The 15,479-nt window shown below is 34.4% G+C and overlaps 2 protein-coding genes across 2 annotated transcripts; both read right to left on the bottom strand.

The window, feature by feature from the left end:
* Nucleotides 1-130: 130 nt before the first annotated feature.
* On the bottom strand, nt 131-7,292 carry LOC143468847 (NAD-dependent protein deacetylase sirtuin-2-like). The gene is made up of 11 exons (XM_076966286.1): nt 7,137-7,292; nt 6,646-6,789; nt 6,139-6,180; nt 5,824-5,930; nt 5,499-5,555; nt 5,142-5,210; nt 4,591-4,714; nt 4,361-4,420; nt 3,871-4,003; nt 3,478-3,597; nt 131-1,011 (listed from the first exon to the last, which is right to left on the bottom strand). Exons 1-11 carry the CDS (start codon nt 7,225-7,227, stop codon nt 846-848), a joined length of 1,113 nt encoding a protein of 370 aa, XP_076822401.1. The 5' UTR covers nt 7,228-7,292; the 3' UTR covers nt 131-845.
* Nucleotides 7,293-12,337: 5,045 nt separating this feature from the next.
* Nucleotides 12,338-15,147, bottom strand: LOC143468846 (carbohydrate sulfotransferase 10-like). Its single transcript, XM_076966285.1, has 5 exons — nt 14,657-15,147; nt 13,766-13,920; nt 13,367-13,592; nt 13,069-13,249; nt 12,338-12,559 (listed from the first exon to the last, which is right to left on the bottom strand). Exons 1-5 carry the CDS (start codon nt 15,087-15,089, stop codon nt 12,358-12,360), a joined length of 1,197 nt encoding a protein of 398 aa, XP_076822400.1. The 5' UTR covers nt 15,090-15,147; the 3' UTR covers nt 12,338-12,357.
* Nucleotides 15,148-15,479: the final 332 nt, after the last annotated feature.

Consider the following 15,479-nt stretch of genomic DNA (forward strand, 5'->3'; position numbering starts at 1 on the left):
ACGTTACAAAATGCCAGTTACACGCACACATTTCGACTGAAAGTTAGCTTAAGTGACAGAAAATCACACTGTTAATTGCGTAAGTAGTTGAATTCGGTTTTCCTAAATAGACAATAAAACTGTTCAAGTGTGAAAGTATTAATTTTATTAAAACAGAATGCTCTGGATTAAAATAAAATTAAACTAAGTTTACGAGTTTCTAAAAAAATAGCAATAAAAATGTGATTTATCACTCGATCGACCAGTTATAACAGTTGTAACCACTCATTGGAGTTTAGGAATGAGTAGGGATGTCACATGACAAAAGATTTGAATTGGCAAGAATGCAAATAATAGATTTGATATTCTTACATATGCAAATCGGCTAACTTTGCTTATCATGCTTAAGCACCAAGCAAGAAAATCATACTGCAACTGGTCACAACAGTAATAACTGTTATCATTGCAACAAGTTGGTATAATAAAGCCATTTCAACTCTCCAAAAGTTATAATCTGCTTTTTTCCATACCACACATAAGCTACTCACAAACGTTCCATCGTGTTTATCATTAATCAACCGGAAACGTTGAGGTTTATTCGAGAATTAAACAACAAAATTGATCAATATTCGAGCGCATTATTCAGAATTGTGTTCGATTCGGCACATCCCTAGGAATAAGCAGTAAGAAATTACTAGCTGGAGTTACATACCGCATGTAACACACAAAAATTTTCTAAAAATAAAAAAACAAAGATAAAACGCATGGCTTTATAACTAAGACTATTATAAAACAGTATCCGATCTTTGGGGCATATTCAAAGGCTATCAATAAATTTATAAATAATTAATGCTATTTTACGGCTATCAATCCCCATTTTTGGGGGAATTGCTTTTCAAACTCTGAGTTTTAGTTTCCTTATTAATTTGCTCATGTTCTGTTTTAACAAGTGTCTCAAGTTCCTCCTGCCATCCCAGAAGAGAACATAATTCTTTGCAGCCATCATCACAGTCACCAAGCCAAGCAACATCTCTGTAAAATAACAAAATCAACTTTTGTCATTGTTGGGTTTAAACAACTCCATGAAACAGAAGCTGAAGAAACCAAGAAGCATTTTGAAAAATAAGTATAAGAGTCAAGAGAATTTATTTATATCCAAATGTATTAAGTTTATCGTTAACTCATTTTAAACACAACCGCAGTTATTTAGACGGTCCGTAATATCTACAGTAGGAGAGTGAACTAGCAAGACCAAATAAAATAAGGTCTTCGCTATGTTGCAAAATCATGAAATCAATTTAACCATTGAATATGTTGAAAACATCAAAAAACACCATTTCGGTAATTTTCTTGTATCAATTGACGTAACTGTTCTCTCAAAAATGTTCTAAGTTTAAGCAACTGGCAACTGAGGACCATATTTGATTGTGTAAAATGTATACATGGACACGGCATTTAAATTCAATGAGTAATTCTATACACAAAACGACAAAGTAACATAAAGGCTAGCGACTAGTACACAAAGAATGTCTCTTTCACCACCTTAACAATACACACCAGCAGTTCTACCTACTAAAGAGTTTGAATGCGATGATCAAATTCATTTTCAGATTCTCTCTACAAGATTCTCATTCACCATTCTCTAAACCAGGTCCACGACTGCGAGCATGAAGGACCACATTATGGTTTAAGGGGAACATTGGGGGCCGCAAATTGGGGTTAACTCAAGTGTGAGCAAAGAACTGACTTTAATATTAAAATCGATTTGTTACTTTGCCCCACGATTAATAACGTGGTCTTTGATAGTTTCTACTTGTTTGCAACTGTGCTTCCAACAAAAGGTTAAAATCATCGCATGTATGTGTCACCACAAAATACTGTATTAGCCATAAAAGGATTTTATCAACCCATAATATTCACATATTGACTAGCACCCCAATAATGTGTATATCTCAGGCTGTGCAACCTATTCAAATAAAATATAGGTGTATTTTACCAAGTTCAAATTTTTCACTGAAAAATACAGCGTACCAAAACTCCGGAAGTATTGGCGGGCCGTACAAAATCTGTCTGCGGGCCACATGTGGCTAAACTAAATAGGCAAGTTTCACACCTCAAATATAAAAGAAGCCTAGTTTAGACACTATAATTCAAATAGTCCCCGCAATATATGTAGCTCTTAAACAATCTTCAAAACCGAAACAAAAAAAAACTAAAAAACATATCAAAAACAATTGTTTATATTAGGAATATTATGACAGTAGAAAAGCAACCCCTATATCCCAAAAACCAACACGAAGAAACATTCCGCACTTTCTTCACCAACCTCCTTTATCTTAGAGTTAAAGATATAACTGTCCAGCTGGAGAAAGAAATTTGCCGATTCACCAACAGTAGAATGGATCATAACTTTAAACTCAACTTTACCAAATGTAAAACCCACATTAGCCACTTTTCAGTGCAAAGGACAACGTTTACCAGTTGGAAAGCAGAAACGTGAAGACCAGGCTTGATGACTCCCACAAAACCTCTACACAAAACAATGAACAAGTTGGAAGTAGCTGAAAACTTCTATGAAAACACCTTGCACTCGGCAATCCTGCACTCCATTCCAGTCATACCATCTTCAGCCAATCAGGACATGAAACTAAAAATAAACGACAGCATACAAACTCTCACACAGCCAATCACCTATGATCAGCATCAACGTCCAATCTACTATACCTAGGCTATTCAATGCCAGACACGGATTAACTTTTATCTTGTCGCTATAATTAACCCCCTTTCTGGAATCTTTATATGTTTACTCCTCTTGTGTACACCATATCTTTTTTTCCTTGCCTGTTCACGTTGGATATTATGGTTCGTCAAGTTTAGACATCACCACATTCTTTTCACAAAGGACCAGATACGCATAGGAATCAACGATCGCGGGGCAGATACCCTAGGATGCTTAGTTTTTTCACCATTTTGGAATTTGAAAAAGCTTGAGGTCTCCCTAGGTGGTATTTCGGGCACAATGAAAGAATCGAAACTTTTTTTGATTTATGATTTCATTTTGAGGTTGCAGCCCCTTGTTGAAGTTTCGGTGTGGGTGCTTTTTTCTGAATTGGCGATATCTTGGCAACTGATTGAGCTAGAGCTACGATCAAGGTGTCAAAAGATGCAGAATGGCTGGTTTCCTATTACCACTCAATATACTTTAACTGTATATTTGCTCTAGAAAAAAAGTTATTTGAGAAAAACCGAAATTTGCTCTTACTTCTTTGAAAATGAGCTAAGCGATTATTTTAGCCACTCTATAGCCTTTCAAACTGATTATGTACCAAGCTAAAAACACTCTAACATTTTAGGTATGTTGTAAGTATGAAACAGAAAGATAACACAATAAAAAAAAATGTTCGACCTCCATTCATTGGACTCTAGAAGCACAGTACAATTATAATTTATGTAATAAGTTGTACTAAGTACTAACTGCTTGATATTGCTCTAACATACCTGTAGGCATTGTCTGATTCAAAATCCATTCCTCCACCGAAACCCATAAGGGCCATGAAGGGATCTAATTCTCCACATTTCTCGCGATTCATTAGCAGTCGCGGAGTTGTATCTCTCACACTGAAAGTATAGCAATTTCTCATAAACCACAATTACTCTCAACTTGAAGTTGTTGGCAACAATTTTACATTTTGTATACACAGGGTTTTTTTGGCTAATAGTGACAATTATGAATGAAACAAAATATGGTCATGATAACAACATCTTATTCATCAACAAAAGTAAATCAACCTGCTTCTTGATGCATTAGTCATAAACAAAATAATGGATCAAAAGTAAGAGTCTATCAAAAAGAAATCTTTATAATTATCTGATCGCTTCAAAAACGTTTACCTTCCAATCAAAGAAGCAAAAGGCTGAACTTTTAGAGATGTTCCCATCACAATCAGCAAGTCACATTCTTCAAAGTCCTTCATCCGCAATTCATGAAACCTTCCTGGTAATGCCTCGCCAAAGAAGACTATATCTATAAGGAAACTGCAATGGCTAAAAATAGTTAATGTAACGAGAACATGGCATAACAATTAGTGAATTTTTTTTAAAAAAACTAAACCAACTGACTAGAGCCCTTTTGGCAGGATCAAAGCATAAGACAAAGAAAAGGTCTAATTATTTGGTATAAAAATTCAATAATCATCTGATCAATTAAAACCAGCTACCAAATATAATTTATGATCAAATTAAACATTTCACAACAAAAACTGGAATGCCAAGTAGACTTGTTACTTTCCATTAATAATCTTCACATTCCTATACCATAGCAAAACATAAAAAATTGCATTTAAAGAAAACGACCCGACAAGGGAAGTAGCAACATTCTTACCTGGCTTAACAAGTGATTCACATTCGCTGCATCGAGGAATTTCATCATTAAACACTTTTTCTATAAAGAGATGATTAAAGAATTGCTTTATGACCTAATTTGTTATTTTTGTAGTTATATAATTACAATGTATAAATATACACTACAGTACTTTACTGTACAGTACAAATATATTACAAAATTATAATGCAACACATAGAATCTAGGTAAATTGTTTCTAATACCCTAACCTTTCACCCATTCCTGAGTATACTCTTTTTTGCACTCAAGACAGTGGGCAGAATGAAATGCTCCATGGGCTTCAACTATTTTTTCTCCACTTATTCCAGCAACCCTTTCAAGTGTGTCAATGTTCTGTAAACAGATAGATATGGTAATCAAAAACCAATGCAAGCAGTTTGTAGTGATGCTAAAAGACTGGAAATGACTTTCTTCTGACTTGAAAGATGCCGAGTTAAACATCAAGGGTATCATGAAGTTAGCAAGTTAAATACAAATTCAGCTCATATATCACCTCACAAACAGATCAACGCTTTGCATTCTGATAAAATTGCTAAGACGATACAGATTATACCGCAGTTCATTATGGTTTACTAAATCTAGCATACAAAAAGCACAATACATACTGACAAATACAATTGTTCATTGAAGTATGCTTTTTAATATTTTTTAACATGAGAACTTTCCATACACCTTTTCCTAACTACAAACACACACATTACCACCAACCAATAAATGTTATTATGGAGCGTAAGAACACCACAACTAACGTGAAAAGTACCTGTGTGTAGGCTCTTAGAAGCAACCCCTTTTGCTCCAGCAATTTGATAAAATAATGACACCAGGTGGGCTGTAAAAAGATTTTAATAATAATAAACTGCTTAGCAATTAAATATTAAGTTAAAAGTTTAGCCACGTTAAACCATTACAATATGGAAACAAATCCTACACTACTTTTCAGTTGCAAACACAACATAAAATTGAACTCATCTGGTGGTGACTTAGATGAGTTCTATCGCACAAATGCAAAACTTAGGTTGCTAAGTATCCAGCAACCACACATTTAAAATAGATTCCCAGTAATACTGTAGAACTTACATACCAAGACAGTGTAGACCTTTGATTAATTATACAGTACCTTAAATGTGCCTGGGTAAAGCTCCTTTGCCAGAGTGAAAAAAGGTTGTGGATTTTCCTGCAACATAACTTACTTCTGAAACCGAAACCTTTTAATTTATTCTAAATATCATTACTCCAAAAATTTAAAACAACATTTTAACAGTACAAACAGTTCAGCACAATATTGTCATGACATAACATGCAAAAATTATGTGTCATTGAGGTTATTATATATATATATATATATATATCATATATCTATTATGAGTAGTTGTTAAATTTTGACAACTCTAAAAATATCAAAACTAAATAATAAACATTTATATTCCACACTAAAAACACACCTTAAAATAACCAATTTCAAATATGGCTTGTGGCGATGGCAGATCATATTTCTCTAAATTGTCATACAGACCTGAACCTGGACTTCGAAAGTCTGGAATTCCAGCAGCTATGAAAAATATGAACAGAGGTATATATAGAGTATATAAAAATACAATACATATTGAGAGTATGTAACTAATAATATATTTTATGACATTTATCGATGTAAAAATATACAAAGCAACAGTTTTTTCCTTTAAACCTAAACAGCTCTAAAGCAAGAAGTGCATCGAACCAATAATCTCTAAAACACAGCAAAATTCTTAGATACGTACAGGTTGATATTCCAGCTCCAGATATTGTAATGATATTTTTACCTGAAACAATATATATCATTATATATGTTGAAACAAAGAAAATTGAATTCATATTGGATTTTTGTGATATTAGTTTAAATACTGTTTTATATACTTAGTTTACAACGTATTTAAGGTTGCTAAGCTCAATGAAGTTCAAATATGAAATGCAGAAGCACGATTTATTTATTAAAAGTTGGTGTTCAAATTAGTAAACTTTAGCTTGTTTGTTTATCATAAACAGGAAAGGTTTAACGTGCACATCTCACGTGTGCATGTACCACATTCTTCTCCATAGAGTATTACAAGTCTACAACAGCAAGTAACAAGCTAATAGCAAGCAATAAGCACATAGTAAGAGTTTGGTTAATCATATTTAAAAGAAGCTAATATTAGAATGAACTCTTCAGATTGTGCATGATAGATTCTGGTCAAGATGCATACATCTGCATACGTTTTGTAATAATTTTAAGCATTTGAACGTACATTTATTAGACGCTAAGTATTCTGCCACCCCTTTAAATGAAACTTCTGGAAGCAACTGTTCTGGCTTCTCAACGTCTTTTTCCTCTCCTGCAGGATTTGGCATGGCAAGCTTGAAACGAGACAATAATGACCCCAGAAAATCAACTAAAAGAACATGTGGAGATGACTTAAATTTCAACTAAGCAATATGAGTGAGATCTCACCATTCAAACCAGTTCATACCATTGTGGGTTGTGGCAAATAAGGGAAGCTTCCAAAATAATGAAATAAAATATAATGCATAAAACGTGATAAACACTAGAAAATTCGTTTATTGATAACTGGAATGTAGGAGGAGAGCATTTCAGACAAACTTGAGAAAGAAATACATACTTTTTAGGTGCTGGTTTAGGTGATGGCTGACATCCAACACTGACATACCGCATTAACAAAATCACCGAAAATATTGCCTTGTATGCTAGTACTAAAATACAAATCTATACACATTGTACCTGTTGTTGTAGAGGAACCTTCATCGCTGTTTGGATGTTCTGCTTCTTCCTCTGTATTTTGAGTTACATTAGACATATTTAATGTTAACATATAAACATTAAAATCAAAAATCTATTGACATAAAAGCACAGTATTGGTCTGCCTAGTATTTTATCATAAATATTAGTTATTTTACATAACTGTAGCCGGTTTACAGGGTGCACTCAAGTACAGTTTTGTGTGGTTGAATATTTCAGGTGCATTAATACACACAGATACGCATTTAGATGTATCTTTGGGCCTAGAATACAAGTGCAAAACCAGATGACGTCACAATTTGAGTAGCTGGAGTCTAGTATACAAACTTACAAAGGCATCCTGTGGTTGTGCACCTGTATACTAGACCCAGGTCTTTTATCCATTTGATCAACTGTGGACACAATTTTTACGCATTTTGGGAATTTACATCATCTAATGAACGAAGTGATTATTTCACCGTATGTAGGTCACCCAACCTGTTGGTACAGAAAGGTGGTTAGGTTGGAAGAGTGGCTTCATGCAAGAAATTGATTTTAGCTATATAAGGTTTCATTGGAGTTAGATTTAGATTAAAAGATAGATTTAGGTTACTATGTTTGAACATGTAAGTTAGGTTAACAAGAAAAGGTGAAAAATAGCTTCAAACTCAAGATATTTTTCCGATGAAATAGTGGCAGCCTTTATTGAAGGTTTTATAGCAATCAGGATGTACAGGGACTTGCTAGAACATCATAACCTGCACTTGACAGCCTGTGATAGCACATTTGAAGTGCAATTACAAACCTTTTGCGCACTCAAGATATTGTCAAACAAGGCCGAAAAGTGCAGTCGGGAGGTCTAATACAAGCAACTGTTTAGAATTCTTGCAGTTAATCTGTGCATTTCTTCAGTCACATATCCTGCACTGTGCAACAAAGGCCTGACTGCCAAGTATGATAGTTTTTGATAACAAATTGTGGGTGCAAAGACACAAACTTTGGTGGAACGGCGTGCACTGATAACTCCATCAGAACTTGGTATATAATTTATTAAAATCTGGCATTTAAAATACCAACTTTTACTCGTTTGTTTATTATAAATCGGCGTTGGTTTTAAAGGATATGTTGCAATCGATGATCAATTATTTTGATGTATTAATTTAAATTATAGATAGAATAATTATTATTATAATTATATATCACTATTTATAGGTTTATAAAGTTCTATAGGTTAACATAATTAGCCTATTTCACAGTAAAATCATATGTTAATCATCATACGTAAATCCTGACTTGTATACTAAAACACCTGCTACTCAAATTGTCACGTCATCTGTATGTTCACTTGCATACTAGATCCTGGACTTTTTACATGCCCATTTTTATACGTAACTGCCTATCCTATGGGCGGCGTGACCTACTTCCAGTGAAATAGTGACTATGTAGCTAATACAGTAATGGTATTGTGGTGGTTAATACCTTACAGTTGTGGCAGTGGGTACTTCCCTTTACAACACCAGCATTCTTCACACTTTTATACATAGGGCTACAGCTAATCGCCTGAAAGTGTTGTATAGACTTCTTATGCAAACGCGGGCGTCTTGGGGAGAGATTTATTCAGTTCGGTTTCCTTCGCTTCAATACAAGTTGTATCAACGTTTCTCATTATGATGGTAATGTGGGTTTACATGCTGTACCAGATGAGAAGAGCACGGAACTTTTACTAGAGTCTGATTATAATCAGATAATAATTATTATCTGTGAGTCGTGACAGGAATATCCCGATCTCCCTCTCCTGTACCCATAAGCTATGCCCGTTATGTGCCTTCCAACTCACTTGTCATTAAGCTACCTGTGCTTTAGGGAGCGTATCCTTTGGTTGTATATATAGAGGTGAACGAGAAAATAAAGAAACAAATAAATAATATCTATTCTAAAATTACAAACGAACTGATGGTGAAAGAACTTGACTTGTGACCAGGTTGTGATATCTTGTATTGTCTGATTAGCCTATGACAAATAAAAAGCGTTCGTTTGTGTATTACTTGTGTGAAGTATTACACAACAAACTCATCTGTCGTAAAGACTGCGTATGCAGGCGGTAATTGTTAGAATATGAGCGAGGACGATTGATGGTTGATAACTTGTTTTACTTTTGCTTCGATGGTATGAGATCTCATTTTTCAAATTGCGTGACTATAATGCTGTTAGTTGCTTAAATTCTGTCTATATATAATACAGGTACTAAATTATAAAGTTCCCATTTTGTTTATTATAACACAAAGGCTTTTGCCTTTGGGCAAATCTTACTGAATGTTACATTGCGCTTGGTAACATGTGAAATCAATCACGTTAAAAGGAAAGATTGTAAACATTACATCGGTACAGTATATATATGTGACACACAAGTCCAATCGATGAAATGATCTGACGTCATTAAGGAGAATTCAAATCTGGTCAACAACTGAATTGCAGATCTCAAAATAAAATTCAGGCATTTCGAAAAACAACTCATGACTCGTGACGTAACCGTCACAAGCCAATCAGACGCAGGAAACACTTGTTCATTTGTCTGTACAATGACATATAATACCGGTATTATATTATTATGTCATTGGTCTGTATAAAGGTTTATAAATAAGATTTGTTAAGCGTAATTACTATAATTTTAAAACTATGCTTATTGCTGTGCAGATCGTCATAACTCAGCAAAAGGACAACAAACATTTCTGCAAGCCTTCAAATACTTTTTGCAAAACACACTGCAAAGTTTGCTCAGGGACATTTCGTCATTTCTTATTGTACGGAGAAAAGAACGTATCAAGATGTATGCAGTACTTACAAAACAAGGTCAAAGCTTGCGCAATGAAATCACATATCCATCAGACGACGTTTTTTGACGCAAAACAGCGTTTATCAGCGTAAAAATTAAAATGTTTGATTTGCACGTTAATGTATTTTGTGTAAACCGACCTGTGCCACATTTTGCAGTGTGACACTAAGGACCAGAGGTGATTGGAGTCATGTTTTTGTGGCGGTTGGCACCATGTCACCACCGTTTAATCTCTTTGTTTCCGAATTCTTTAGATTCCTTGGAAATTTTGCGTTGACTACATTGTTTTGTATTGTGTTCATTGTTTGTCAAGTCATTCAGTTGTTCATTATTTTGTTCCTTAAATTACTGGTTCAATACACTTTTATTCTCTTAAGTGTTGGCCGACAGATTTCTGTGAAAGTGCTGCCAAGAAAGACATAGGGCCTACAACCTTACAAGAAGTCAAGATGGGTTCGGTTCTGGCTCAAGGATACTGTATCTATTGCCTCGCTTTTCCAGTAAGTCGCTTTCGAATAACTTTAATAAGCCGGACTATACACCAACGTACGTTGAATATCCTGAAGTCATATATTCACATTGAATCTAAAATATGCCAACCAACTCGCTTCAAAGAAGCGCGATGTAAGGTTGAGAGAATAAAATTACAATTAATTATTGAATAAAAACATGAGTTTACATTACGAACTGGAGGTCAAAGTAACCACAAAAGTTACTTTATTAAAAGTATTGGTGCTCCAGAAAAAATTACTCCACTGCATGTAGAACTATTACTGTTCAAAACTATTCAAGTATGAAGAAGAAAGTAGCACATTTCAAACTAATCAAGTAAAAAGTAGTTATCGATCAAAAATATGTGGTTGTGAAAGCATAAATTATTACTCGAGCTTGCTAAAAGCAAATGCAGGAAACTGCATAATTTTATGAAGCTAACTAGCTTCAGGCAGACTTTCATTCTTCATTGTTACGTGAAACAAAAGTTGTAGACTGTATATAAACATTTAGTGCAGATGTGGATGTAGTGTATTGAAGTGCTATCTTTATTGTATTGTCTTATGATGTTGTAATGGAATGATTGGTTATTGTTGTTGAACTTGACTGTACCAGTCACTCCAATACAATCTATGATTGTCTGAATGTTTATTGTCCTCGAAGTAAATGAGCCTCAAGGTCGTTGTATTGCTTTATCAACCCTAGACTCGACTGTTCAGCTAAAGGCTGATTGTCTTGTGTTGCCGACAACCAAAGTTGTCCAACTTGACACTGAGCTACTTTAGTTTGTACTCATCAGTAGATTGCACAGGAATGTTGATTGTATAAACTGATTATATTGTTTCTACTTTATACGATTATAAATTGACAGAACATTGGCACATCAACAGCATTTCATTCAACAGTTAATGTTTTAGCATTTTGGCTTAGCTATATTCAATTGTATTAAATTGCTGGTTGCTGGTTACTGTAAAAACTGACTAAAAGCATACGCTAACACACTTACACTGGCAAATTAGACGCATGCAAGAAAGGCACAAATATTACGTCACAACAATGGTACACGAAGTGATTGTGACTCGTGTTACGCTTTGCTAAAACGACACATAAGTACGAGAATTGTAAATCTTACACAATCTGTATATTACCTTTGGTTATTATCATAATATTATCACAATGTCTATGTTTACATCCGGGTTAATTCAGAGTTATATAGAATCGTGTTTGTGACTAGCGTGCGGATTATGTTATAGAATACAAATGTAATACAAAACACGACATTTGGCGACGAGGATGGGATGCAAATGAAAATTGTATCTTCGAACTAAAACAGTGACCACTTTCTACTTTGGCATTTGGTAATGTATACTCAAAGACTGGAAACTAGTTTAGTAAACGTAAAAGTACCCATGAACAACACCACTTAAGTAAGAAGCCAAAATAAAAGAACTCTACTTAAGTAGACTGCTTTAAGTAAAACTGTTTCGCGACTGACCACCATTGCCATTAAGTGGTTTTAGATAGCTTTTCTACTAGGTTAGTTTTAGACTACGAACCGAAAAATAGTTTTAGCAGTTCCCGAACATAAGCGGCACAAGCAAAATTCGGGAAACTATATCAGCACTCAAATCATGAATATAATACACTTGATCTCCTATAACTATAATATTTTGTTGTATTGATGGCATTCGCATGAGTTTCCATTGTCACAAGATTTTTATCAATTTTGCAAACCACAAATATTTGCAAAATGACAAGTTATAGCAGTATATTTATTTACTTTCCGAGAATCATGTTATTTTAATGGTAAATACCTACGGAATAAAACAGCCTAACTTTTTGAAAATAGCAGCCTAAAAAAAGTATAAACGAAGAGAAGTAACTATGCTCATTGTATTTTCACTGAGAGAGTAAACTTCCATTGTACCCAAAAAGTTCAAAGTCACTGCGATATGTTTCATAAAGTTTTTCGATCAAAGACGATTCCAGATGCTTGTATGTTTTCAATATTTTCTCCAAACTAGTTGAGCTTGATCCACTTTTTCCATATCCAGTAGGGAAAGAAATTCTTTTCGGAGCATTTATAAGTTTCATTACGTACCTAAAATTGTAATCGTAAATTGACGAAACTAGCCAAGAACTAAATTTTGTATTAGTAATTTATGCTTGTAATAAAAACGCATAAAATTACTAATAGGTTAGAAGTTAGAAGTAATATTTCGCTTGCAATACAATATGATGAATAAAAAGTTACTTATAACTGTTGATCGTAAGCTATTAGGCCGGTTTGAGATCAGCCAGCTTACTTAGGTATAAACCTAGGTTTTCACATAATTGCATAACTATGCAGATAAGCTGTACTCTTATACTCAACAAGTTTGTCGTATAGTTAGTTGTAAAAATATACTTCTGACGTATTTCTTTGCGTAAATACAGATAATCTAAAATTTCCTATTGATACTAGCTAACTGACTACGCCCTATGGACCATATGCCATTACTGCACCAGCTCGAAAATGACGAGCTTACATCGAGTGAGCAATTAGGACTGCTATATAATTTCTCATCAGTCTAAATAATATTTAAATTGGTTACTAGTACAAAGCAGTACCTTGCATCTTCGTCTATCGTTTCGAGGTGAGAGATTACGTCATATTTTAATGCACAGGGTTGACATATGCTGTTATAAGTAGTCCAGTGATTATTTACTGTTCCTGTGTTAATGCTATTTGTGCCTTGGGTAAGATAGTTGATAAATTCTTCAAAAGTCGCTAATGCAGGTTGCTTGATAGCTGAATAAAAAATATTATCTTGAAAAGCTCAAACATGGCTCACCCTAAACCTGTATAACTGAACGTCTTAATCATTTAAGCTTAGCCTACACAGTGTACCGTAAATTTACATCTAACCAGTTGGTGATTGGTAATTGTTGTGAATTTTTTCCGAAGTTGTATGATATTGGGGTCGACTTCCGTCTGAATGAGGTCCAAGTTTATCGTTGTAAGAAGATAGCAAGCGATCATATGGATCCCTGACCACAATCATCTTCAAGTGATGATCCGTGTTCTTAGGAAATCCAACGGTATCTGTTCGATATTGTTTAGCTACAATCCCATGAATGTGGTCATGATGAAACTACAAGTGAAAATAAGGCATAGTGTAAATTATATGTTTAGGTGTTTTGCGTCTATCAACAATGAAATTAGATTTTAACGCTATGCTGTTATATACTTTACTGTGTTATAGTTTGATGCAGGTTTCTATCTGCTAACAAGTTCATAGTATATTTTTTCATAATGTAGTAAAACCTTTGCCAGCTCTTCATACGACGACACGTAATTATTTAGCAACAGTATTACTTTCTTCCAATTTGTGCAGCCTGCTTTGGGAACGAAGCAATATGTAAGATTGTATGGCCGCGATAAAACAAACCTCACTCTTTTTTCAGTTTTGTCAGGCAAACCTGAATTATAACGAAAAGTTTTTTCATAGGTGCATTCTGTATTCGTATTTATACTATCATGAAAAACTTTTTATCAGTAGACATTGCCTATAGTGCCACATGAAGTGTCACTGTCTATGAAAATGTGTCAGTGCTAACAAATGTCATTATAGGTAAATCCAAACAAAATGTACCCCAGACGACCCTACGAATTCCTACAAGGCGATTTTTATTGAATTAGCTACTCCAGTGCCATACAAAATTATAAAATATTATCAGAATGTAAGCGACTGCATATGAGAGCTAATGCGTGCAAACAAACAAACCAGTGATAACTTACCATACACAAGAACTTGTTTATTTTAATCAACACTACATGCAGTACAGTTACTACAGTAGGCTTCATATGTTTCTGCGCAGCCAATCAATTTTTCGGAAAAAACAAAAATCGTTGTTTGGTTTAGTTTTGTAAACTTTTTTTTCAGCCAATTTTGTCTTATGAGTGTTCTTATATAGAAACATTTTAAGCTCAAGGGACAACAATGTGATGTCCTTACGATTTTAGTGCTCTTATTTGTTGGTTAGTTATAGCCTCCACGAAATGTCACTGCAGCCGCATGCACTATAGGCGATTTGCCTTGTTTATTAACTGGTTGTTGTATTTAGTTTTGACTGTGATGTAAGTAGGGTAATGCATAGGGTCCAGTTGTTTTGTTTTAGCCTAGTTTACAGGAAAAGTGAAATGTCTGTTCCATACCTAACTCCTCGCATTTTTCTTTTAAAAGCTTTCTTCTCTCTTTCATCCGTCTTTCCATTCTGAGCATGAACTCGTCTTCATGTTCCTGTGTTAAACTTTCAGTTTTTGATGATGATTCATCTTTTTGTATCAATTTTTCCTTTTGTTCTTGTTCAGCTTTAAACTGAAAATTTTGAGGCAAAGGAAAAATCTGACGCTCTGGAAATCTTGCAACTGATAACACATGCTCTATTTTCAGCCTTTCAACACTTTGCTCTAAAACCAGTTTGTAAAAGACTAAACCACTCCCAAGTACTAGCGCACAGATTACGAAAATCGCAATCAATCGTTTGGGCGTGAAAAATTTTGCAACACGCATACCGCACATCCTCATAAACGAAATGTGCGTTTTTATCATAATGTTATTCAGAGTTTTGCATTGTTTAACATACATCTACAGATAAAATGATACAACGGACATTATTGCAGTTGAATGGTGCGAATAAATCAATAGTATTTCCGGTATGGATCTAGATAAAACATTGGCACAGCAACAGAATAAAGCTGCCACTGCAGGAATTATATTACAGCTATCTTTTTAGCACACAAAATAAGAATGAATAACTCATAATGCTCACACAATAAGCAGGAAGTAATCGTTTACCACACAGTGTTATGCTTCGCTGATTCGATATTCAAAGACGAGAATTCCATATGTTACACAACCTGCATATTACTTTTGACTATTATTATAATATTATCACAAGTTACTTAGTATATAGGTTACAGTTTGCTGCACATTCTATAGGCGTACAGTTGATTATCGTGGTGTCGTTATAGTGGT

This window comes from Clavelina lepadiformis, chromosome 8, assembly GCF_947623445.1.
Source record: "Clavelina lepadiformis chromosome 8, kaClaLepa1.1, whole genome shotgun sequence".
Taxonomy (NCBI): domain Eukaryota; kingdom Metazoa; phylum Chordata; class Ascidiacea; order Aplousobranchia; family Clavelinidae; genus Clavelina; species Clavelina lepadiformis.

What these genes read in the sequence shown, in the direction of transcription:
- LOC143468847 (XM_076966286.1), bottom strand. Translation starts at nt 7,227, where the DNA reads ATGTTAACATTAAATATGTCTAATGTAACTCAAAATACAGAGGAAGAA. An exon ending in TGGAGCTGGAATATCAACCT is followed by an intron (nt 5,931 to 6,138) that starts GTACGTATCTAA and finishes TATTTTTCATAG; the next exon opens with CTGCTGGAATTCCAGACTTT. An exon ending in TTGAAATTGGTTATTTTAAG is followed by an intron (nt 5,556 to 5,823) that starts GTGTGTTTTTAG and finishes GTTATGTTGCAG; the next exon opens with GAAAATCCACAACCTTTTTT.
- LOC143468846 (XM_076966285.1), bottom strand. Translation starts at nt 15,089, where the DNA reads ATGTATGTTAAACAATGCAAAACTCTGAATAACATTATGATAAAAACG. An exon ending in CAATTACCAATCACCAACTG is followed by an intron (nt 13,250 to 13,366) that starts GTTAGATGTAAA and finishes TTTTTTATTCAG; the next exon opens with CTATCAAGCAACCTGCATTA. An exon ending in ACGATAGACGAAGATGCAAG is followed by an intron (nt 12,560 to 13,068) that starts GTACTGCTTTGT and finishes TTACAATTTTAG; the next exon opens with GTACGTAATGAAACTTATAA.